A 23,853-nucleotide genomic window follows, 5' to 3' on the forward strand; every position below is an offset into this window, starting at 1 on the left:
ATTGAAAGAAATACCGTTGAAAACCGAGATCTTTTTAGGTCAAACCCAATTGTAGTTACGTGATGTTCTTCAACAGTCCCAAAACCGGCGGAACCTGCTTGATGTTGTTGTTGGCCAAATCCAGCGTTGCCAGTCGGGGCAGTGCGGCCAGACCCGCATCGGTGGCATCGATTTCCTCGATCTTGTTGTCCCGAGCCAACAGGATCTCCAGCCCTTTCAGTTCGTAGACGCACGGAGGGATGCGCTTGAGCTGGTTGTTGGCTACGTTGAGTTCACGCAACGTTACCAACAGACCAACGACTTCCGGCAGGTCGGACAGTAAGTTGTTCGAAACGTTCAGGTAGCTGATCCGTTCGAACCTCGAGAAGAACATTGGGATCGTTTTGAGTAAGTTGAAGCTGATGTTTAGCTCCGTTAGCTGATCTGCCAGATTTGTGATGCTGAAATGAAGCAAATGTTATGTAGAATCGGGCACTTTTTTACATCTCCTCTAGCCAACATCTCCTAGCTTATCAAAATGCGTATAATCCCGAAATACTATCTTAGTTTCTTTAAGAACCTTTTCATCTTAATGACCTTTTCGGCGTTATCACCTATTCGGCCCAATGACCTATTTGATCTAATGATCTATTTAAGTAACACTTTTTTGTCAATTTTATTAGAAGAGATTCTAAAAACCATCATTAAACAAAATAAAAGGTATAAAGTTTTATGCCGGTTTTCAAAACCTCTACAAGACTACTTGGTCATCAAAATGTTACTTTCGGAAGCACCCTATTTGATCTAATGACCTATCCAGCCTAATGACCTGGTCGGCCTAACGGCTAAATGACCTGCTTCGGCGTAATGACCTATCCTAATAGCACACATGTTTTTCAATAGCTTCTATAACTCCTATATGACTAAATTTGGTCATATAATATTCAATCTAATGCCCTTTTCGTCCTATGGGCCAGTTCGGCCTAATAACCTATTCTGAATGACATATCCGGCCTAATGGCTTTTTCGGTTTAACGACCTTTTTGGCCCATTCGGCTTATTCGGCTAAAAGATCCATTCTGCCTATTCGGTCTAAATAATGGCCTATTCGGCAGGATACATACGGCTGTATGATTTATTCGGCCTTATAACCTACTCGATTGAATAACCTCTAAGTCATAACAATTCGACCTGGTCATCCATATTCGGCCTAGTGACCTATTCGGCCAAAAAACATTTTGATGTATCAATATTCTGCGACCAAACGATCTTTTTAACTAAACGATATATCGACCTGGTGACCTTTTCGACCCAACAACATTTTCGGCTTAATGACCTTCTTGACCTAATAACGTTTTCGGCCTAACGATCTCATATATTATTTTGATAATACTGTATATATTTCGAAGTAAACTGCAATAGAAAGGCATGAACTCTTTTTGAGTGAAAAACTGAATCTTTTTACGTAATGAATTCAAGTACGTAATCCATTTGACATCCCGACTCATTATTTAGATCTCAGTGTATAGCAGTGAAAAGTTAAGGCGCCACTTATCAAAACTTGCACCACGGGGCATCTTTTGCCTTTTTTCGTTTGGTAAATTCCGGAGTTTTCAGGGAAATTTCAGGAGGTTTCACGTGTATCTTAGGGGCACTGATATGGGTTAGAAGGGGTTATTTGGAGTTTTCGTGAGCTTTAAAGGGGGTTCCAGGGGCGCTACAAGGGATTCATAAGGGATTCAAGACGTTAGGCAGATTTTCAAGAGAAGTTTCAGGAGTTTTCATGATGTTCTTAGAGGTGCTTTTACTGGTTGAAGGAAGTTTTTTGGGGTTCAGAGGCACTACTTAAGTCAGGGAAGTTTCTGGGGCTTCACAGAGGTTTTTCAGGGGTTTCAGGGGTTTTCGATGCATTTCTGGTGATTTAGGATGACTTTTAGTTGGATTCAGTAGCGTTACGAATTCTCTATATGCCAGTGGGTTATCAGGGGTGCTTGAAACTCCCTGGGACCCTGGAATCTGGAACTCCCTGAAGAAACGCCTACGGAAACCCCTAACACCTCTCAGACTCCTTGAAACATACCTGCAATCCTCCAAAACCCCTAAAAGTACCCCTGAAACCTCCAGAAACGCATCAGGAACCCTCTGAAAATTCTCCGAAACCCTCTGCCATGCTAACAAAAACCATTGAGAACCTTGCAACCTCGTCTTCTTCTTCTTCTTCTTGGCGTAACGTCCTCACTGGGACAAAGCCTGCTTCTCAGCTTAGTGTTCTATGAGCACTTCCACAGTTATTAACTGAGAGCTTCCTCTGCCAATGACCATTTTGCATGTGTATATCGTGTGGCAGGCACGAAGATACTCTATGCCCAAGGAAGTCAAGGAAATTTCCTTTACGAAAAGATCCTGGACCGACCGGGAATCGAACCCGTCACCCTCAGCATGGTCATGCTGAATACCCGTGCGTTTACCGCCACGGCTATATGGGCCCTTGCAACCTCGTGTAATGGCCGGGTAATTCTTGAAGCCTCTCAAAATGCTCGCAGAATCCTACCTAAACCACCCCTGAAACGTCCTGCACTGCCTCGGGAACATCCTGAAATGCCTTCGAAATACCCTGAAACCTTATCAGACCCCATGTAACGCAACCGAGCCCCTATGATACATCCTAAAAGCAACACCTCCATAATTTGCTGAAAAAACCTTTGGAACCCTCTGATATGCCTCTGCAAGCCCCCTTGAGTCCCTTGTAATACAGTAAGGACCCGATTTTGTCAGCCCATTCTACGACAAACTTTTTGCTCTCATTATCTTTCGGACAAACTTTAACCAATTCTTTAATGTTTATCATCAAACTACAGCTGAAATGCAAAACATAGAGGGATAAAAAGTATAAAAAACTATTTAGGTTTTTCAGGAAAGCAAAAAATGTGTTACGAAAGGGGGCTGACAAAATCGGGTCACTTATGTACCCCAGAAATCCTCCGAAACCTCCCAAAATGCCCTTGGAACCTCTTGTAATATCTCTGAAAATCGCCGAGAAACCTCTGCAGCCCGATGATACGCCTCCTGGAATGCCCCTGAATCCAGCTGAAAATTCTACAAAATCCTCTGAAATGCCTCCGAAATCCATTTGAAATCCTCTCAAGCCCCCTGTAACACCCCTTAAGCTGCCCCTAGAACGCTCTTGAAACCCTCTAAATGCTCCATAAAGCTTCTGAAACCCTTGATACCGCTTCTGATACTCCCACAAAATCCCATGGAACCCTAAGAAACTTAGGCTTTTAGTGGTTGTATCAGGAAATTTTCAAAGAACTGCGGAGGGCGTTTCAATGAACCCTGAAACCCTTTGAAGCATGTCTTGGACCTCGCGAAACCGTCTGTCACCCTTTGAGACGCCTTGGAATGCCTCTGAATCGCCCCTCAAACCACCTAGAGCTCCTCTAAATCCACCTAGAACCTCTCCTGTTACACTCTTCAAAAATTTGTTTTGGCCCTTTCCCAAACACCATGAAGTAAAGTCTGTTCATGCGAACTAAGTTCCCTCATTTGAAATATTACTTCAATGTATTAATGTATGAGATTAAGCCCTGTTTCAATTTATTGGATTAGTGTATATGTTGATCAATTCCCTCCTGAAATCCTCTAAAAGCCTTGAAATCCATTTGACACCGCCCTTCCGTTCCCAGGAAACATCTCATACTTTCCTTTAGCCCCCTGAAACTTCCTGTTACTTCCTAAATGCCTAGAAACACCTTGAAACTCCTCTGGAGCTTCCTCGAAAGTTCTTTTGAAAGCCCATGATGCTTCTTGAAACCCCAGACACATCCCTGATAACTCATTAAACCCTCGCCTGGAAACAAATCGAGATTCAGGCATTCTGGAAATTCCCTGAGGCCCTCGTAAGCTTTTTCTAAATTCTATTAACGGCCTCTGAAATCTCATGGCGCCCCTCTGAAATCCCTCAGTATTCCTCCAAAACCCTCCTGAAACGCCTAGAAACGCTTTGAAACTCCTCTGAAACACCCCTAGGTTCCAGCTTCTTTTAGTCTCCTGAAACTTGAATAGTCCTGAAACCACTCAAAACGTTCGTTCAAAGATCTTTTAAAAGCCTTTACAGCTCCCGCCCCTGATAAAAGCCTTGAAAGTTATCTGAAACCATCATGTGATTCCAATTTACTTCTCCTAAACTATCATGAAGCCCCTGAAGCCTCTTGGAACTCCCCTAAAATTCCCTAAAATTCCCTAAAATTCCCTAAAAACCCACTGAAAAACCTTGAACTCTTGTGAACCTCCCCTAGGACCCCCATAACCTCAATTTAAACTCTCATACTCTGAGATCACCTAGAGCCCAATGAAACGCCCCGAAATCCTGTGAAGCCCGCTGAAACTCCTTAAAATTCATCTGAAGATTCCTCAAAGCTCTCCTGAAAGACCCTGAAGCTCCTCGAAAGCCCCAGAAAATCCCTTGGCTTAGAAGTTAGAACGCCTTGAAACGGCTCTAAAGTCCTCTGAAAGCTCCCTGTCACTTCCTTAAAAGAAACAAAACTATGATCCTAAAGCAGCTAATCCATAAAAAACACATTTCAGATGGCACGTCTGGGCTTCCAGGTAGTTCACAAAGAGCCCAAAAAAAGGAATTTCAAGGGGCTTCAGGGACATTTCAAGGGGTTGATGCAAGGGCATTCCGACAGTTTTTGTTGGCGTTTCAATGGGATAACAAGAAGCTTTAAAAGCGATTCAGGAGCGATCTCATTAGCCCAGTGGTGAATCCGAACATAACAAACGTATTCGAAGTTAGTGAGGTTGTAGCAGCAGTGGTGAAACTACCCGGCTTCAAAGGGTTAAAGAGCACTACAAGAGGTTTGAAGGGCGTTTTTCAGTGGCATTTTTGAGAGTTTCAGAGGGTTCCAGGATTTTTTTAGGGCTTTCCTAAAGGGCAAGGATGTTTCAATGGAATCACTAAGGCTTCAGGAAAGTTTTGATGCATTTCAGAAGCGTTTCAAGGGTTCGTTTCGGGAAAGTTTCAGGAGCCTTTTCAGGTTGTTCCAAGATGATTCACGGGCATTTCAAATGGATTACGGGGATTTTAAGGGCGTATCAATGGGATTATGGAGGAGCAATTCAAGGGGCTTAAGGACTTCTGGAGATATTTCAGGAGTTTTAGAGCCTTCAGGGGAATTTCAAAGTGATTATGGGAATTTCATGAGCGTTACAATATATGAAGCGTTCCAGAGACCTCCAGGAATCTCACTGAAACCCCTGAGGCTCCCTAAACGCCCATGAGACTCCATTGAGTGCCGATGAGATCTCTTGAAATCTGCCGGGACCCCTGAAACGCACCGAAGCGCCTGAGTCCTCCTGGTATTCCCTGAAATCCCATGGAACGTACATCCATGGAACCTCATTGGACCTCTTGGAACGCCCATAAGACCCCCTGAAATACCCCTGGAATACATCTGGAACACTCTAGAGACTGGAACCTCCTTGAAATTCCCTGACACACCTTGAAACGCCCCGGAAACCTCCAGGTACCCCCCTGAAACGTCCCTAGAATCCTCCTGAAAACTCTTGGGGCCCTTGAAAATCTCCTGAACCCTACTGAAGCGCCCTAGAGACCTCTTAGTAGCGCCTAAAGCCCTCTGACATCCCAAGAAACGCTTCTGAGACCATCAGGTATCCCCTTGAACTCCCCTTCGATACACCCGAACCACCATTTAGGTAACGAGTCGGGACCGCCTAAATAAAATTTTTACCTAAATGGATTCATTACCTAAATGGATTCATTACCTAAATGGATTCATTACCTAAATGGATTCATTACCTAAATGGATTCATTTCATTACCTTAATGGATTTCAAGAGTTATCCCTCTATGGTTGGCTTTTCGGTCCGGATAAATTATAAGCGGGGTGATACTATTTCATCCGACGTTTCGACCCTTGGTTTGGGCCTTCTTCAGGGAGGTTATAGGGATACCGCTACGTTTGTATCGCCGGTTGCTTGGCGATACAAACGTAGCGGTATCCCTATAACCTCCCTGAAGAAGGCCCAAACCAAGGGTCGAAACGTCGGATGAAATAGTATCACCCCGCTTATAATTTATCCGGACCGAAAAGCCAACCATAGAGGGATAACTCTGCCAATCCGTCGGTCGTTTCCACAATCAGCTCAACCAGCATGGATTTCAAGGTTGCAAAGTAGTTTGAGAAGGGCAAGTGGCTTTCAGATGCAAAAAGAAGGGGTGGTGGGGATGGGTAAAAGCTTTCAGATATAATGGGGGGAGGGTCAGAGAGATTTAAAGGGAGTTTTTAGGGGGGGGGGGGGTCAGAGGCGTTTCAGGGCGGTTCAGGAGGTTTCAGAGGGCTTTTAGGGGACTTCACCCAAGCAACACACATGTTATAATAGAGTTACGACAGCGCAAGTTTTGGTTGTATAGAAGTTTATTTGACGGAATTCTAACATTGTGTTGAAATAACGTAAAATAAACTTCTATACAACCAAAACTTGCGCTGTCGTTACTTTTATATAACATGTGTGTTGCTTGAGCATATGCCCTCAGGTGAACTTCATGGGAGTTTCAGAGGCGTTCCAAAGCGTTTCAAGGCGTTTCAGTATGTTTCAGGAGGTTTCAGAGGTATTTTAGGGGGCTTAGAGGTTTTCAGGTGCGTTTCACACGGATCCAATTTGTGTTTCAGAGGTGTTTCAAGGCGTTTCAGGTAGTTTCAGAGAAATTTTGTGTGGCTTTAGGAATTCTCAGCAGAGTTTCATGGAGGTTTCATGGGGGTTTCAGAGGCGTTTCAAAGCGTTTCAATGTGTTTCAATGCGTTTCAGGGCATTTCATGGCCTTTCAGGAGGTTTCAAGAGGGTTAAGGGTGTCTTCAGAGGGTCGCAGGTGAATTTTACGGAGGTTTAATAGGGATTTTAGTGGAGTTTCAAAGCGTTTCAATGCGTTTCAAGGCGTTTCAGGGTGTTCCAGGAGGTTGAAGGGGGCTTAAGATGGCTTCAGAGGCTCTCAGGTGAATTTCACAGAAATTTCATGGGGGTTTCAGAGACGTTTCAAAGCCTTTCAATGCATTTCAAGGCATTTCAGAAGGTTACAGGGTGTTTGAAGAGGTTTCACAGGGGTTTTAGGGGGCTTCAGAGGCTCTCAGGTGAATTTCACGGAGGTTTTAAAGGGGATTTAACGCGTTTCAAAGTGTTTCAAAACATTTCAGGGTGTTTTAATGCGTTTCAGGACGTCCCAGGAGGTTTCAGAAGAGTTATAGGGGCTTCAGAGGATCTCAGGTGAATTTCACGTAGGTTTCATAGGAGTTTCAGAGGCGTTTTAAAGCGTTTCAAACGTTTCAAGGGCTTTCAATGTGTTTCAAGGCGTCTCAGGAGGCTTTAGGAGGGTTTTAGGGAGCTTCAGAGCACATAGCTACAAAAGACTGTGTAAGCATGAATTTCATTCATAATGCTCCAATAGAGCACTGATTACACTTGTAGATCAGATTGCCTTAACTTCAGGGAGTTCTCGGATATTCCTATTCAATCATAGATCCGACCACTTGATAGAACATAGATGCCTGGGGCTGTGTGAGTATAAACCTCATTCTTAATGCTCTTAGATACAACAAGTAGTCCTCGTAGATTCAATGACCTACACTCAAGGGAATTCTTGGAGACCCTTAAAGATTCTTCGAACTCAAAACTTAGAGACTACCAAATACGTTAGTGGATCCGATGACCTATACTCAAGGAAGCTCTTGGATATCCTCAAGCTGACAATGAACTCACCACTTGATAGCACATAGCTACATGAGGCAGTGTAAGCATTAATATCATTTGTAATGCTCCAATAGATCACTGATTACACTTGTAGATCAGATGGCCTTAACTCCAGGGAGTTCTCAGATATTCCTATTCATTCATAGAACCCACCACTTGATAGAACATAAATTCCATTCAAAATGCTCCAAAAGATCGCTGATTACGCTTGTAGATCAGATGGCCTTAACTCCGCGGAGTTTTCGGATACTCCTTCAATCCTTAAACACTCCGTAAACATCCCAAAACTCTCAATTCTGCTTTTTTTTGCCGTAAACCAACTTTATTTGTAATCCTGAGTACTCCAACTGCTCTGAACACAATTAAATTCTATTTAGGTAACGTTACCTAAATGAAGGGACCTAAATAGATTTTACCTAAATGGATCCTACCTGAATGGACCCTGAGACTTCCTAAAACACCAATGAGACCACCTGGAACTCCATTGAGACATTCTGAGACCTCCAAAAGACCCCACGGAAGCTCCCTGGCACCCCTGGCCCCATGAAACGCTCCTGAGACCTCCAGGCAGTGCTCTGAAACCCATGAAACGCTATTGAGACCTTCAGATATCCCCTTGAACTCCTCTTGGACACCCTCAAACTTCCCTCAGACTTCCTAAAACACCAATGAGACCAGCTGGAACTTCAATGAGACAACCTGGAATTTCGTTGAGACCTCCTGAGACCCCGCGGAACCTCCCTGGAATCCCCTGGGCGCTCTGAAAAGCATCTGAGACCTTCGTGTATCTCCAAAGCCGGAGATGGCCTGAAACGCTGCTGAGACCTCCAGGTTTCCTCCAGAAATCATTTCGACGTCCTGAAACGTTACTGAGGCTTCTTAAACCCGTTAAGCGATCTGGAACGCCTCTGAAACCCTCTGCGACTCCTTGTAATCCTCTGTGACCTTATGCAGTGCCTTAGAGACCCCCTCCTGGAGCCCCCCTGAGACTCCCTAAACTGCCAATTTTTTTTTGCTGGTATTCAGTAAACTATGCTTTTTGTGCTGATTGCATTCAGCAATACGAATTACTGAGAATCAGCAATTATTTTTCAACTTGCTGAACCATCCAGCAAATTTGACAGTTGATCAGCAACTTTGTGCTGAAATTCAGCAAAAATTTTGCTGTAATTCAGCAATTTCTTTTTTTGCTTAAGTATTAAAAAAAATTGGTTTGCAAAGCCTCTTGAAACGCCCCTAAGACCACCTGAAACTCTCTTGAAACCTCCAGGTATTCCCTGAAGCCCCCTATGACCCCTTCCAAACGCTTTTGAGACTTCCTGGGATGCCCTTGAAACTCCCCTGAGACCCCTACAACGCCCCTGAGACGCTCTGGAGCCTAATGGCACCCCTGAGACCACCTGAGACGTCCCCAAAACGCTCCTGAGCCCTCCCTGTACTACCTAAACTTTTCTAAGATGTTCTGGTTCTCCTTGGAACGCCTCTGAAACCTCCTGAAACTCCCATGAAACCCTCTGGAACTCATGTGAAATCCTGATACCCCTTGAAGCGTCCCTCAGGCCTCCTGGATCCGCCCTAAGACGCCCTGAAACGCTCCTGAGACCCCTGGAGCTCCCTAGACCCCCTGAAACCCCATGAGACTGGCATGAGACCCGAAGGTCCCTGAAAGTTCATTAAACAACACAAAGTTCGCACATGACATAGCAGGTATAAGTCACACACGAATAAACCTTGTTGGCTAGATGACCGTTCAATTCCCCCACCCCTACTTACCCCGATGGAACTTCTCCCAGCTTGTTCTTGCTGATGTCCACATTGTAAACCGATGCCTCCGACGCGTCCAGGAAAACCTGCTCCGGAATATCAATCAAGTTCTTGTTACTCACAATCATCGACCGTCCCTTCTTCATCTGGTAAACATCCGGAAACGTGCTCTCCTCAAACGGTGCCTTTACATTTTCGACCCCCTTCCCCGGTCCATCCCTCTCCCTCAACGTCTTCAAAATCCGCTGCGTACCACACTGTATGATATCCCGCCGAATCGACCGAATCGGATTGCCCTCCACCTGCAGACTCACCAAGTGAGCCAGCGTCGACAAACAGGACGGCAAACTGCTGATCGAATTGTTCGACAAATCCAGCCGCGTCAAGCTGGCCAACATCGATATCTCGTCCGGCAGCTTCTCGATCTTGTTGTCCCGAAGATCTAGCACCTTCAGCTGCGGTAGATTTTCACAGAAATCCGCCAGAATGGATTTGATAAAGTTGTTCGAAATGTGAATCTCCTTCAGGGCGTCACACCCGGTGAAGTCCGGCAACTCCCCCACGTCGTTGTGCTGCACGTACAGACACTCCAGCTTGCGCAGCTCACCCATCACCGGTGGCAGCTGTTTCAGATCGTTCTTCGCCAGGTCCATCTTGTGGAGGTCTGTCGAGATACGAGAAAAAAAAAGACAGCTAGATGAGGAAACACTATAGCGCGGAGCGTACTGCACAACTTACTTCTCAAATTGACAATATCGTTCGGTAGCTCTGTGAGCCGGTTGTTATTGAGCGTTAGCTGTTGGAGACGCACCAGGAACCCAATGCCGCCGGGAAGCGAGTTAAGGCTGTTAAAGGAAATGTCCTACCAAGCGTAGAGATTGGAGGAGACAAGTTACAAGTTACTGTTAAATCAAAGCCAATTCCGAGTCAGGTCAACATCATTACCAGCACTTCCAGCATGATCAGATCGCTCACGTTGCTGTGGATTTCGGCGAAGTCGTTGTGCGACAGGTTCAGGACCTTCAGTTCCTTCAGCTCGAAGAAACTCTCCGGTAGCTCGATGAGCTTGTTACGGCTAATGTTTAGCTTGGTTAGTTTGCTCAGGCAACCGATGCCATCCGGGAGGCTGATTAGTGCGTTATCTTGAAGCTGGAATGGATTATACGAGGGAAAGCATTTGGATAGTTGGGTTATGTAGTATTTGTTTGTTGTGATGGAACTGTTGATTATAATTGAAATTATTCATTGATTATATACGTGGTTTTCCTTTTAAATGATGACATATAGTTGTTCCTAAAAAAATGTGATAATTGTGACCTAATAACTTTAGAAAACTTCAAATACATAAGTACCTCACAATTGTAGGACAAAAGGTCGAAGGTCAAAAGGTCGACGGTTAATAGGTCGATGATCAAAAGGTCGAAAGGTCGAAATAATAAATAAATAGGACAAAAGGTCGAAAGGACAAGTGGTCAAAAGGTCGAAAGGTCTAAAGGAAAAAAATGACCGAAAATGATCTTAAATCCTTTTAATCGTCTTATTTCTTACTTAACGTTATCATTGCAACTTGACCTGCATCTTTTCAACTTAGTGTTCTTTTGGTACTTCCACAGTTTTAAAATGAAGGACTTTCTTTGCCTGCTATTGCGTTTACTTGTATATTGTATAACAAGCACAATGTTACACTACACTCAGCCAAATATCCTTAAGATTTCCATAAGGCCCAACTTATGAAACGGCCTTTAAATAATTCATAATGATTCGGATGTATTTCATAAGGTCACTCTATGACGTAAAATCGTTTCACAGCTTGTCTTTTATTCATGTTTAGCAACATGGTATTCTCAAGCGTCGGTAGCCGTGTGGATAAAGCTCGGGCTCGGTGATCCCGACGTTCATGGATCGAATCCAGTCTGCATCATTTTAAGATTTTTTTGTTCTATTCATAAGTCTATCTTATGAAATTTGTCATAGCAAGCACGATCAATTTTCATAAGGTATTCTTATGTCATCCATAAGAATTAGTTATAGCAAATTTTCATAAGGTATTTCGATGAATTTCGCTAGTTTTTTTTCGCTGAGTGTATATCTTCTTCCTTTCGACGTTTTGATGTAGTAATTTTTATTATAACCTTTCGACCTTTTGACCCACCGTCCTTTCGACCTTTTGTCCTAGTTACATTTTCATTTTGACCTTTCCACCTTTTGACCACTTGTATTTTCGACCTTTTGACCTTTCGACCTTTCGACCCTTCGACCTTTTGACCCTTCGACTTTTTGTCCTTTCGACCTTTTGACCGTCGACCTTATGACCTTCGACCTTTTGACCTTTGACCTTTTGTCGTGGAACCGTACCTCACATAGGAGACTCTCACGCCACTAGAATTACAGTCGTCCACTATGAGTCGATATTCGTTTGCTTGTCATAATGTCTAACTCCGTAGACGGGACAGAGTCCGAATTCGTCGGGAAGGGTCGGATATTGCCCCCTAGACAGTTCAAAATTGTTGCATCGAGTTCGCTGTAACAAAATGACCTCCATCGCTTACAACAGAATTCTCCATAGGATTGTAAAATTACATGGTGTCTGCAGTATGGAGCTTACCTACAACTTTGCGTGCAAGAAATTCTTGTATGCACAATTAAATGGATATTTGAGCGTTCTAATATTTACATCACGTGTAGTTTCCAGAACTTCTTTCTGTGTAATTTAACGATTGCAAGAACCATAACTGTCTTGTCTTGCCTCACAACACGTTTCGTGAATGTCATGTTAGACTAAGAACACGAATTGATAGTGAAGTTTTTCCAAATTAGGAAAAACTATTGGTTCGATTGTGCAACCCTTCAAACCACTTTCAAAACGAATAACTATTCCATAACTCATTATTTACATAAGCCGATGGTCCATTTAATATCGGCTCATAGAGGTTTCGCTATATTTTGATAAAAAGTTATGAACTTCTGTATCATTTATTTATCATAATCAAAAAATCCGGCAGTAGGTCTAATAGATGTGCCAAAGACTCCAATATTTCGGTCAGTTTCTTCAAGGATTTCATCTGAGCCCGTATTTTCAGAAGACTGAATCAAAGATAAAAAAAAAATGTCACGGAATGTAATTGAAACATGTCATGACATTAATCCAGAAACTCCTCCGGAAGTTTTTGAAGTAATTCTTTAGAGAATTCCTCTGCGAATTCCTACAAAAAAAATTCCAGGAATTCATTCAGAAATTCTTCCGGAAATTCCTCCTGAAGTTTCTTGAGAATTCCTCCAGGAATCCTCCTGAAATTCCGTCATAAATTTCTAAGAGTATTCATCCGAAAATTTTTTCGGGAATTCATCCAACATTTTCTCCAGAATTCCATGGGAAATAAAAGAAGAAATCACATGAGGAATTTCAGGAAGAACCCCCGGGAGTATTCCAGGAGCTCCTTGAAAAAAAACCCTGAAGAAGTTTCTAGAAGAATCTCTGAGGGAGTTCCTATAGGTAAACTTGGGTAAGTTCCTAGATGAATCCATGTCGGAGTTTCTAGAGGTATTCGTGAGGTAGTTCCTTAAGAAACCCATAAGGGATTCCTGGGGGTTCCCTGTGGGAATTGATGGAAGAATCTCCGAAGCAATATCTCCAGGAAATCCCTCATGGATACCTCTAGGAACTCCCTCAGGGATCCCTATAAGAACAATCTCAGGGATTCCTCTTGAAACTTTCTCAGGGATTCTCAAGAAACTCTCTCATGGATTCCTCCAGGAATTCCCTAAAGGATTCCCCAGAAAGCCAGCAAGTATTCCTCAGAGATTCCTGCAGCCATTTCCTCAAAATATCCATTAGAACATGTCCTCAGGAATTCTTTTGGAAATTGTCCCAAAAAATCTTTCAAAAATATCCCGGGGAATTTCCCTAGAAATTTTCCTCGAAACTGCTCCAGACATTTTCATAGAAACTTCTTCAGAAATGTCATCCTTAATTCCTCTAAATAATACTCCTAGAAATTTCCTTGAGATTTCCGTTAGTAATTTCAAAGGGTTTTTTTTCTGATTGTCCCAGGAATTCTTTCAGTAAGTTTTTAAGAAATTCTTCCAGAAAATTTTTCAGGAATTCCTCTGGGAATTTTCTCAGAAATACCTTCGTGAATTCTCTACAGATTCCTCCAGGATTTTCTTTTTTTTTTTCGAAAATTTACTTAGAAGCTTCTCCAAAACTTGTCTCAGCAATTCTGTCGGAAATTTTCCAGAAATCTCTTCAAGATTTCAACAGAGATTCTTCCAGAAATTGTTCAAGGATTTCCAATTTCCCCTGTAATTTTCCCAGAAATATTCTTATAACCTCTTTTAGAAATATCTCTATGAATCCCTTCAGGAGTTCTTAAAGGATTTCCATTAGGGGTTTTTCTATAATTTTAACGTAAATTTATTCAGGAGTTCCCCTGATAACTACCCTTGAAATTCTTTCAGAAATTTAAGGCGCTTATCCAAGAATTTTTGCTTGGATTGAAATTTTCGTCAGGAATTGCCCCAGAAATGGCTTCATGTAATCCGCAGAGATTCCTTCAGGAATTTCCCCTTGATTTCTATTAGGAATTTCGAAAGAAGTTCTTTCTGACAATCCCCAGAATCCCCTTTCTGAAAATTCCCCCAGATTTTTTATGAGATTCTTCCATAAATTTGCCCAGGGATTCCTTTAACCCTCCTAAGATGTTGAGATTTTCGCACCACGGTGGTGTAGTGAACGTCCAGCGTGCCTGTCTGTGTCATATTGACCCCAACACTCTACTAGGGTTAAGAAATACTCTATGGCTTGCTTCCAAAATTGCTCCATAAGTTCGGTCTCATAACCTACCAAAGTTTCTTGCAGAAACTCCTTCAGCGGTTTCTTCAGAAGATCTTTCAGAGATTATTTAAGAAATTTCTCCAGAGTTTTTTTCGGATATGGTTAATCCTAAATCTGATTGAGAATACTCAGGAAATATTTCTAGGGTTTCGTTTAGAAAATCCTTTGGAAATGTCTTTAGGGATTTATTCAAAATTTTCTACAGGAACTTCTTCAGAAATTCTTTCAAAGTTTCGTACCATAAATAATAGCAGTGTTTTTTCAGAAATTTTAAAAGAGATTCCTAAAAAAATATGCCAAGTATTTCTTCAAGACGTCCATCAACGGTTTGTACAGGAATTGCTCGTTAAAAATTCTCAATGGAATAAGTCCAGGATTTGTTTTAGGGATTCATCCAGAAAATCCAGCAGAAATTCCTCCAGAGATTCTTGCATTATTACTTGTTGTGAATTTCTCCGGAGATTTCTACAGGTTTATGCAGAAATACCTTCAGGATTTCCTCCAGTTATTCTTTGATGTATTTCTTCAGGGTTCTTTAAGAAATTTATTGAGACATATTTTCTACGAACTTCTACAGGGAGTTTTTTTTTCCTAGGGATCTTTGCAGAAGCTTATCCACACGTATCTCCAGGTGTTCTCACAACCCGGGTAGAGGTGAAATACTGACGATCAAAACGTGACATTGATCTGATTAATATAAGAGATTAAATATCTGGAAATATAATCTGAAAAATATTTCTGAAACATCTGAACAATATCAAAATTTGATATTTCAAGATCAAACGAATAGCTTGCTGCTACTCGTTAGATCTTGCAAAATCTAAATATGATCTAATGATGATGTTCCAGGAGTAAATTTCAGATATTATTTTTAGATCTTTTATCTCTTATGTCAATCAAACCAATATCACATTTTGATCTCAATATCAAAATATGCCATTATTGAGCTCTTTTCCTCTACCCGGGAAGAGCTCCTCCTGATACACGTTCACAGATTGCTCCAGGAAAATTTTCAGAAAATCCTGCAAGAATTTTTTTTTCGAGGATTTCTTCAGAAATTTTCCTTAAAACTTCCTCAGAATGCTTTAACCTGGAGTTTCTACAGGTATTTTTCTCCAAGAAATTCATCCGGAAATTCCTCCTGGGATTCCTCCAAGAATATCTCTGAGGTTTCTTCAAACGCTCCTTTAGAGATTCATTCAAGAGTACTTCCTGAGATTTCTACAGCCATTCTTACGAAGCTCCTTCAGAAATTGCTGGTCGCATTGTTTCTGAAATCCCTTGAAGGATTCCTTCAAAATATTACGCAGATATTTTTTCAGAGTCTAAGAGATTTCTTCAGGAATATCGGGGATTTCTTCAAAGCTTGTTTCATAGAGTTTTTCGGTTATTTCTTCAAAATTTCATCTAAAATTCAATTCTTTCAAGGATTATACCAATAAATTGCTCTTCCGGGTCAGTCAAAAATGACTCGTGGGATTCCTTCAGAGATTCCTGCAGGAAATGCTTCAGATCTTCCCTCAGGGATTGTTTTTTCAAATTTTCTTCCAGAAATCGCACCAAACATAACTGGAAGAAATCTTGAAAGAACTCCTGAAAGAATATCTGGAGAAATCCTTGGGGAATTGCCTGAAGGAACTCTCTAAAAAAAGGATCCCTTGAAGATTCCTAGAAGATATTCTTGAAAATTTTCTGAACGAAAAATGCTAGTTTTTGAATGTCCGGGAGAATACCTGAAAAAACTCCATTAGATACCTCCTTAGAAAAAAATATGAGAAACTTCTGGAGGAACTCTAGCATTAATCGCAAAGAAAAATTGCTTGAGAAATTTTTGGAGGGATTCTTGAAGAAATCCGTAGTAGAATTCTGAAGAATGATCTTAAAACATGTCTGCAGAAATCCCAGCAGAAGTTACAGAAAAAGGTACTGAGGGAATACTTGTAGAAATCCCTTCTTAAATTTTGGATGGTTGCCTGGAAGATTTTCTGAATTGATCTTCGGAAGAACTCCTTGAGACACCTCTGGAGAAATTCTAAAAAGAATTTCTTGTAAAATACCTAAAATACAAAAATACCTGAAGAGAAAATTTTCCGAAGGAAATTCTGCAAAAAAAAAATCCCAAAGGAATTCGTTAAAGAACCACCGGATAAATTACCTAATTTGTTTTAAGAAATTCTTGAAAAATTACTGGAAAGAACTGGTGAAAAAACCTTTACGGGTAGTCAGACGAAATTCTTAAAAAATTCTTTGCAAAACGCCAAGAAATAGATTCTGTAATAATTTCTGCAAAAGTTGCTAATAGGTCCTTCGGAGAAATTCCTGAAGCATCTGGAATAATCCCAAAAGAAAGGTTTGAATAAATTTTAAGCAATCCCTGGTGGAATACTAGTAGAAACTTCCACAAGAATCTCTTGAGAATTTTCAAAAGAAATTTCTGAATAAATACCTGAGTGAAATCCTGAATATATGGAGAAGTACACGTTGGAAACAACCTGGAGAAATTCCAACAATATTTTTTTAGAAGAATTCTTGGACAATTTCATGAATTTCAAGAGCAATATTTTAAAGAATCTTCGAATCTTTGCGAAAATAAAATGCACCTTTTAAAGAAATTGTTTGAGGAATTCCAGGAAAAAATCCCAAAATAATTTCTTGAAAAGTTTTAAGAATATTTTTTTAGAAAGATTCCCAATGAAAAATACCTGAGGGAAATCCCAATGCTATTTCCGGAGAAATTCCTTCAGAAAATTCTAAAGATGTACATGGGAAGAAAAACGCGGAGGAATCTTCAGAGGAATTATTGCTGAACTCTTGCCAAAAAGCAATTACTGCAAGAATGGCCCTTCCGAGATAATTACGGATACATTGAAGTATCCTGAATTTGACGATTGTTAGGTGTGACCGACGTTGGAGAGCTGCCTTTACAAATCGAATGTTATGGCGGCAAATTTTTGACTCAGTGTTGAACTAAAGAAATGAAATGAATTACAGAAAAATTCAGCTGAAGTTTTCTGATATATATCAAAGCTTTGGATAATTCTAGTAAAACTTGCTGTCCCTGGTAAACCTTGTCCTGCCTAATGCGTTTTTGACATTTCAGACATCCCTTCAGATTTTTTTTATTAATCTGTTACTACATACATTCTTCGTTAAGAAAGCTCTCCTGGGATTTCCTTAGGAATTCCTCATATTATAGCTTACTTGATTCCTCATGGAATTTCTTCAGGAAATCCTCCAGGTATTCCTCCAAGAATATCTCCAGAGCATCATTCAAGAATTCCTATGGTATTTTTTTTTTTTCAGGAACAACTTCAGGAATTACATTAAAAATTCTTCCATGAATTCCCCTAGAAAATCTTCTTGAGATTCCTCCAGGAATTCTATCAGGAAATGCACCAGGAATTAAACCAGGACTTCCCCCAGCAACTGTTTTCGGGATTCAGATTTTTTTTTTCTGAGGATTCCTTCAGGATTTCTCCACGAATTTCACAATAGAATCCTCAAAATCTTCTAGAGATTCCACCTCGAATTCCTACCTACAGGCATTGCTTCAGAAATTCCTCCAGTAATATCTTCAGGGGTTCCTAAAAAAATTCCTCAAGGCATTCCTCCAGGGATTATTCCAGGAATTACACCAGAGATTCCTACAAGAATAATTCCAGGGATTCCTCCAGGAATTCCTACAGGCATATCTCCAAGAATTGCTCAGGCATTCTTTTAGAAATTCCTCTAGGGAATCCTTAGGGGATTACGCTAGGGATTCCTCCAGGTGTTCCTCCAAGAATTGGGGGTTCCAGGGTTTTCAGTGAATCCAGGGTTTCATCCAGGCATTTCTCCAGTGACTCCCTCAAGAATTTCTTCAAGAAATCATTGAGGAATTACTCCAGTAATTCCTGTAGGAATTCCTTCAGAAATCCCTCGAGGTGATCAAAGAATTCTCTAAGAAATTCCTACATTAATTTCTCCTGGAATTTCTCCAGTAAGTTCTCCGAGAAATTCTTCAGGATTCCTCCAGGAATTCCTGTAGGGATTTCTCCAGGGACCCCTCCAAGAATTCCTCCAATTGATTTTTCTGGAAGCTAATCGAAAAAAATGTTCAGAAATTTTTCAAGAGACTTTTGCCAAATTTCTCTAGGGAATATTCCAGGAATTCCTCCAGGAATTGTTCCAGGAATCAATCCAGGTATTTTTATTCTTTCAGAGATTCCTCCAAGAGTTGCTTCAGGAATTAGTCCAGAAACTCCTCCAGGAATTCTTCCAAAAATGCCTCTAAAGAGCCATTTCAACAAATGTTGATGTTATCGCACGTTCATACGTTTATCAAAAAACCATTTCATGGCACCAGAAATCACATCGTCTATTTGGCTTTTGGCTCTTAAAAACTCTTAAACTATTAAAAAATTGGATTTAAGTCCGCCTTAAGGAAATTCTCCCCCATTCCAGATATAACCATATTGAATGGTTTCAGAGTCTAAAATTCTCTTAAATAGCCTCAATTTTGGTTATTCTGGGTGCCATTTCCGAACTTCGGAAGCCCTTGCCAACTATACCCATATGGCATGGTTTTAGGGCCTAAAACTTCATTTAACAGCCGCCATTTTGAGTTTTATACGACCATCATGAATATGCTGGTCGCCATTTTTAGCTTCCGGATATCTACCCCATATCAAATATACCCATATTGAAAGGTTTTGGAGCCTTAAACTCCATTAAACAGCCGCTACTTGAATTTGGAGTAGCCACCTTGAATTTACCTCCATTTTGAATATTTTGGTGGCCATTTTTAGCCTCCGGATATTTTCCTTATATCCATATTGCATGGTTTTAAAGCCTAAAACACCAATTAGCAGCTGCATCTTGAATAAGAAGCCGCCATCTTGGATTTTGGACCGCCATCTTGGATATGGATATGCTGGCCACCAATTTTGGACTCCGGACATCTTCCCCATACCAAATGTACCCATATTACATGGTATTCCTAAGCCTCCATTAAACAACCGTCATGAATTTAGAGCAGCCATTTTGGATTTTAGATCGCCATCTTGCATATTCTGGTCGTTATTTCTGAACTCCGGACATCTTCGTCATTCCAAATATACCCACACCCATATGGCATTGTTTTATGGCTTAAAACTCCATTAAACAGCCGCCATCTTGAATTTGGAGCAGCCATCTTGGGTGTTAGATTATATATTCTGGCCGCCATTTTTGGATTTCGGACATCTTCCCCATACCAAAAATACCCATATTGCAAGGTTTTAGAGACTAAAACTTCATTAAACAGACGCCATCTAGAATTTTGGGTCACTATCTTGGATTTTAGACCGCCATCTTTGATATTCTTGTCGCCATTTTTGGACTCCAGACAATTTACCCTTTCCAAATATACCCCACATTGCATGGTTTTGGAGCCTTAAACATCATTAAACACACAGAAAAAAATATGTAATTAAAATTCAGCGAGAAATCATGCACATAAAGGGAATGCTAGAGTTAGTGCACTTTAACATGAAATATAATGTAAAATTACATTATCATCGTGCAAATTTCCGCCAACCATCGCATAAACCATCATGGACACCAATGGGTTACGCGACTATTAGCGGAAATTTCCACGAACGTAACGTAATTTTACATGATATCTCATGAAAATATGCACTAACTCTAGCATTCTTTTTATGTGCATGATTTTTCACTGAATTTTACATGAATATTTATTTCTGTGCAGCTACCATCTTGAATTTGGAGCCGCTATCTTGAATATTAGGCTATAATTTTGAATTTTGGGCTGACATCGTGGAATTTCTGGCTTCCAGTGTAATTTGTGCACAAAATTGGTCAACCATGCTGAAGGTTACACAAATCGCCTGTCGCATGATGGGGCTTGTACAGACAAACAGACGTAACACTCTGATAATTCCCATCGTACGCCGATTTAACGGTCTTTTTCAAAACTTGATAGTTGGCCAACTGCCCAACCGTGGCGCTTGCATAGTTTTTGTTTGAGTTTGACGTTTGCCCACTACCGCCACCTAGTTGGTGGTCGGCCAAACATAGTATTTTTAGCATTGGGCGAATATGTTTCCGTGACCATGATTTAAATCGAAAAATGTTCGAAGTGTTACGTCTGTTTGTCTGTGGGGCTTGGTTAAGTTTTATATACGGCCAGTTCTACCGGTACTGGTCCGGATCACTCAAATGGCCATAACTGCGTAACGCCTTGACCGATCCGGACTATTTTTAATAGCAAACAATGCGGTAAAATTCCGGTTCGATTGGGAAGAGCCTTTAAAGTGAGTGACCTTTTTGTACACAGACATACATACACACACACACACATACATACATCACCTCAATTCGTCGAACTGAGTTGATTGGTATATGTGACTTGATCCTCCGAGCCTTCTATCGAAAATTCGTTTTTTGAGTGATTATATAGCCTGTCAGTACACTTGGTGTACGAGAAAGGCACAAAAAATGAGATCAGAAGAAATAATGTACGAGTAAACGATCCTTAATCTTCTAGGAATCGGCCACCCCTACCAGTACTATGCTGATTTATGAAGAACAACCAAACTTTATTCAACGAATTGTACCAAACAAGGGTTAAATAAACTGGTGCGTTTAGCTATAAAAGAGCTGGTAGGCATGCTCAGAGTACATATTGCAAATCGGTTGAGTCGTTCTGGAGTTATGACCATTTTAGTGATTACAATTTGAATGGCGAAGATATCCGGGATTATCTTACTGTTTTATTGCATTCGAAAAAAAAATTCTTCAATTCCGCTCATTGATGAAATAGTTTATGAAGGCACGAGAAAGACACTTTCCACGCTAAGTGGATTAATTTGGGGTTTATATATAAACTAACTCATTTTGCAGAATGATGTCATCTCACAAACATTCCATCATCTTTAAACACTCCTCAATTCTTTACAGACTGCTTTTGACACTCCCACATCTGATTTTATCTCGAAATGCATACTTTGTACGCTTCATTTGTTTTATGATCACATCCCGCATTCAATCCCTTCCTTCACACCCTCTCGTTCACTTACGTTCAACACCGTCAGATCACCCAAATTCTTCACATTTTCACTGATGCTGGTCAGCGCGTTCGAACTCAGATCCAAATTGGTCAGCGTTTTCTGGTTCCACCAGCTTTCCTCCTCGTTCGACCGATCCAGATCATACCGAACCTCCTTGTCGCAATCCTCCGAGTCGCTCAGATTCCACACTTTTTCCGGCACTACAACGACAAAAACGCAACAAAATCCTACAATTAACACAATCCACACTGCCCCTGGCAAACTGACCCCGAATCTTGCGATAGCGCCGCTTCGGATACGGGATCCGGGATCGCGATCCCCTCATGGTGCTTGTTGGCGTCGGGTCTTCACACAAACTGTACCACATGGCGTACCGCGCCACACTCGCTCGCACTCAGAACTAAACGCACGCGCGCCCGCTTGCCCAAGAGCCAACAAGCAGCTATTAGGTAGCTGATCGACCCGAGGATAAACCAGGAAAAGAATCCTTTTCCTGCTAGTACACTGACTTTTATTCGGGTGCGCCCCCTCAATGGACTCAATGGACGGACAACTCGGGACTCGGGAGAGCGGTGATCTCAGCTCATACGATCGGAACAATGGCCAACGGTAGATTGAACGCGACACTCCGGGCATAGGTACTGGAAAGGCTAGACGTTAGGAGTTTGTCGTTCGAAACGGAACCAATAGAACGTGAAATTGGATTTTTTTAATAGAGGTGGTGGCAGGGCTGGTACAGCTTACAGCGCAGGGTTTGATTATAGACCATCTAGATCATGTTCACATAGTAGTCTAGTTTTTCAATAGGTCCAATTATCATCATTTACCCTATTCGGCATAATAACCCAGCCCTTGAAAACATTCAAAAAAATGGAAGAAAACTATTAAAAGTGGTTCCATACCAGCCCTGCCCCAACTGCCTTTTAACGGATGAATACCATCATTAGCTAAATCGCATCGATCTCTGCTAAGCTGAAATTCCGTCGCAATAAAGTACACGGCAGAAACCCACCCAACTGGAACGCATATCTGCCTCGAACTATCCGATTTGCTGAAATCTATGTCGGTTTTATTTTTGTTTATGACGCGATATTATATCATAGATGTGAACAATCAAAGTCGGCGGGGGGGCATGTTTTGTTGTGGCGCGCGTTGCGGGAGAGCATGCATTCGATGAGAGGAGATCACGGCTCGACACTTATTCAAGGACATGTCACACCACCCCAGCAGTACTTACCCGTGGCCAATCCCTGCCCGGACAGATTCAGCACCCCCGATTTGAGCGCTTGCTTGATCTTGGTTTTGCTAAGCACTTTGTCATCTTCGGTTTTATCTTGCCAGTGGAAGACTGGGTTCAGTTCCTGCTGGCGGATTCGACTACGCACGACACGGGGCTTCATGATTGCTGAGATCGATGGCGGTGACTGACTGCAACCAATTTACCAACGCAGTGACCTCACTGACTAACTGTTAGCGCAGCGAACTGCAGTCTAATTGAAACTAATGCTGTTAACGAGTTATAGAGTGGTCTTTTTTTTTTGCAATCGCAGTTGTTGTCTTCGCAGAGTAAGATTTGCCGTTTGAGTATCTCTTTAAACTCAGTATCTTGCTGGTGAATGGCCGAAAACAAAAATAGAATTGCGAAAACGCATTACTGGAACATCTGAGAAAGATAGGGCCATTTAATAACAGCTGATTTTTTGTAATGATAAGACAGACAGTAGATTACAAGGCTTTCCCAAATGGTTGAACCATACTAATCATAGATACACGATACGCAGTCAAAGGTATGCTCATTGAGTTAAACGAGAAGCTCATGTATGTAGAAGAAATTATTTATAGCATGCGATGTTGCGTACAAGTTTTAATAGGGTTTATGTCCTATTATGTGAATGTGTTCCAATAAGCCTGTGCACCATTTGATGCTGTCTTCCTCACTCCTTCAGAAATTTTGAAATCGGGGACCTCAATAAACATCAAATTTCTTGTGGGAGTGAGCAAGACAGCATCAAAGGCTGTACAGGCTAATATCTGATTTCTATCTCTGAGTAATTGCCACTATCATGCTAAGCATAATTCTGAGCAAACTGCAAGGCATGATACGTAGATGAAACATTTTTGAGAAACTTTACTCTGTGATAAATTCATCGGATAAATTGTAACGTGACTTGCGATTGATTTTTGATTAACTTTGTCGGTGGGGAAAAAGAACCTGACACATTCTACCGTGACGTCACAACGTTGAAACGTCACGCTACTAATTCCCATTTTAAACATACTTTCCCAATGAAAATTAACTCTCGCGCTCAGTATCATACAGGCGTATCTACAATGATCGATTTCTCTTCATCGATTTTCTCTTCGGCTAATAACTTGGCCTGCAAATCATTTTTGGTTGTTTTCGTTGTTTTAGATGCTAGTCCTAGTTGTCACTCACCGAAATACACCGGGGGATCATCCG

The 23,853-nt window shown here is 41.4% G+C and overlaps 1 protein-coding gene across 3 annotated transcripts in view; it reads right to left on the reverse strand.

The window, feature by feature from the left end:
- LOC109416059 (leucine-rich repeat-containing protein 40) overlaps positions 1-22,965 on the reverse strand; it is a 23,349-nt gene extending 384 nt beyond the window's left edge. The window contains exons 1-6 of one of the 3 annotated variants that reach the window (XM_029867659.2): positions 22,630-22,965; positions 21,402-21,592; positions 10,455-10,658; positions 10,248-10,371; positions 9,519-10,173; positions 60-440 (exon numbers count right to left, since the gene is read on the reverse strand). In XM_029867659.2, the coding sequence (XP_029723519.2) occupies positions 60-440; positions 9,519-10,173; positions 10,248-10,371; positions 10,455-10,658; positions 21,402-21,592; positions 22,630-22,792 (1,718 nt within the window). In that variant the 5' untranslated portion in view covers positions 22,793-22,965. The other 2 variants (XM_029867660.2, XM_019690021.3) reach the window with 2 other exon arrangements.
- Between the last annotated feature and the right edge of the window lie 888 nt (positions 22,966-23,853).

Source organism: Aedes albopictus, chromosome 1 (genome assembly GCF_035046485.1).
Source record: "Aedes albopictus strain Foshan chromosome 1, AalbF5, whole genome shotgun sequence".
Taxonomy (NCBI): domain Eukaryota; kingdom Metazoa; phylum Arthropoda; class Insecta; order Diptera; family Culicidae; genus Aedes; species Aedes albopictus.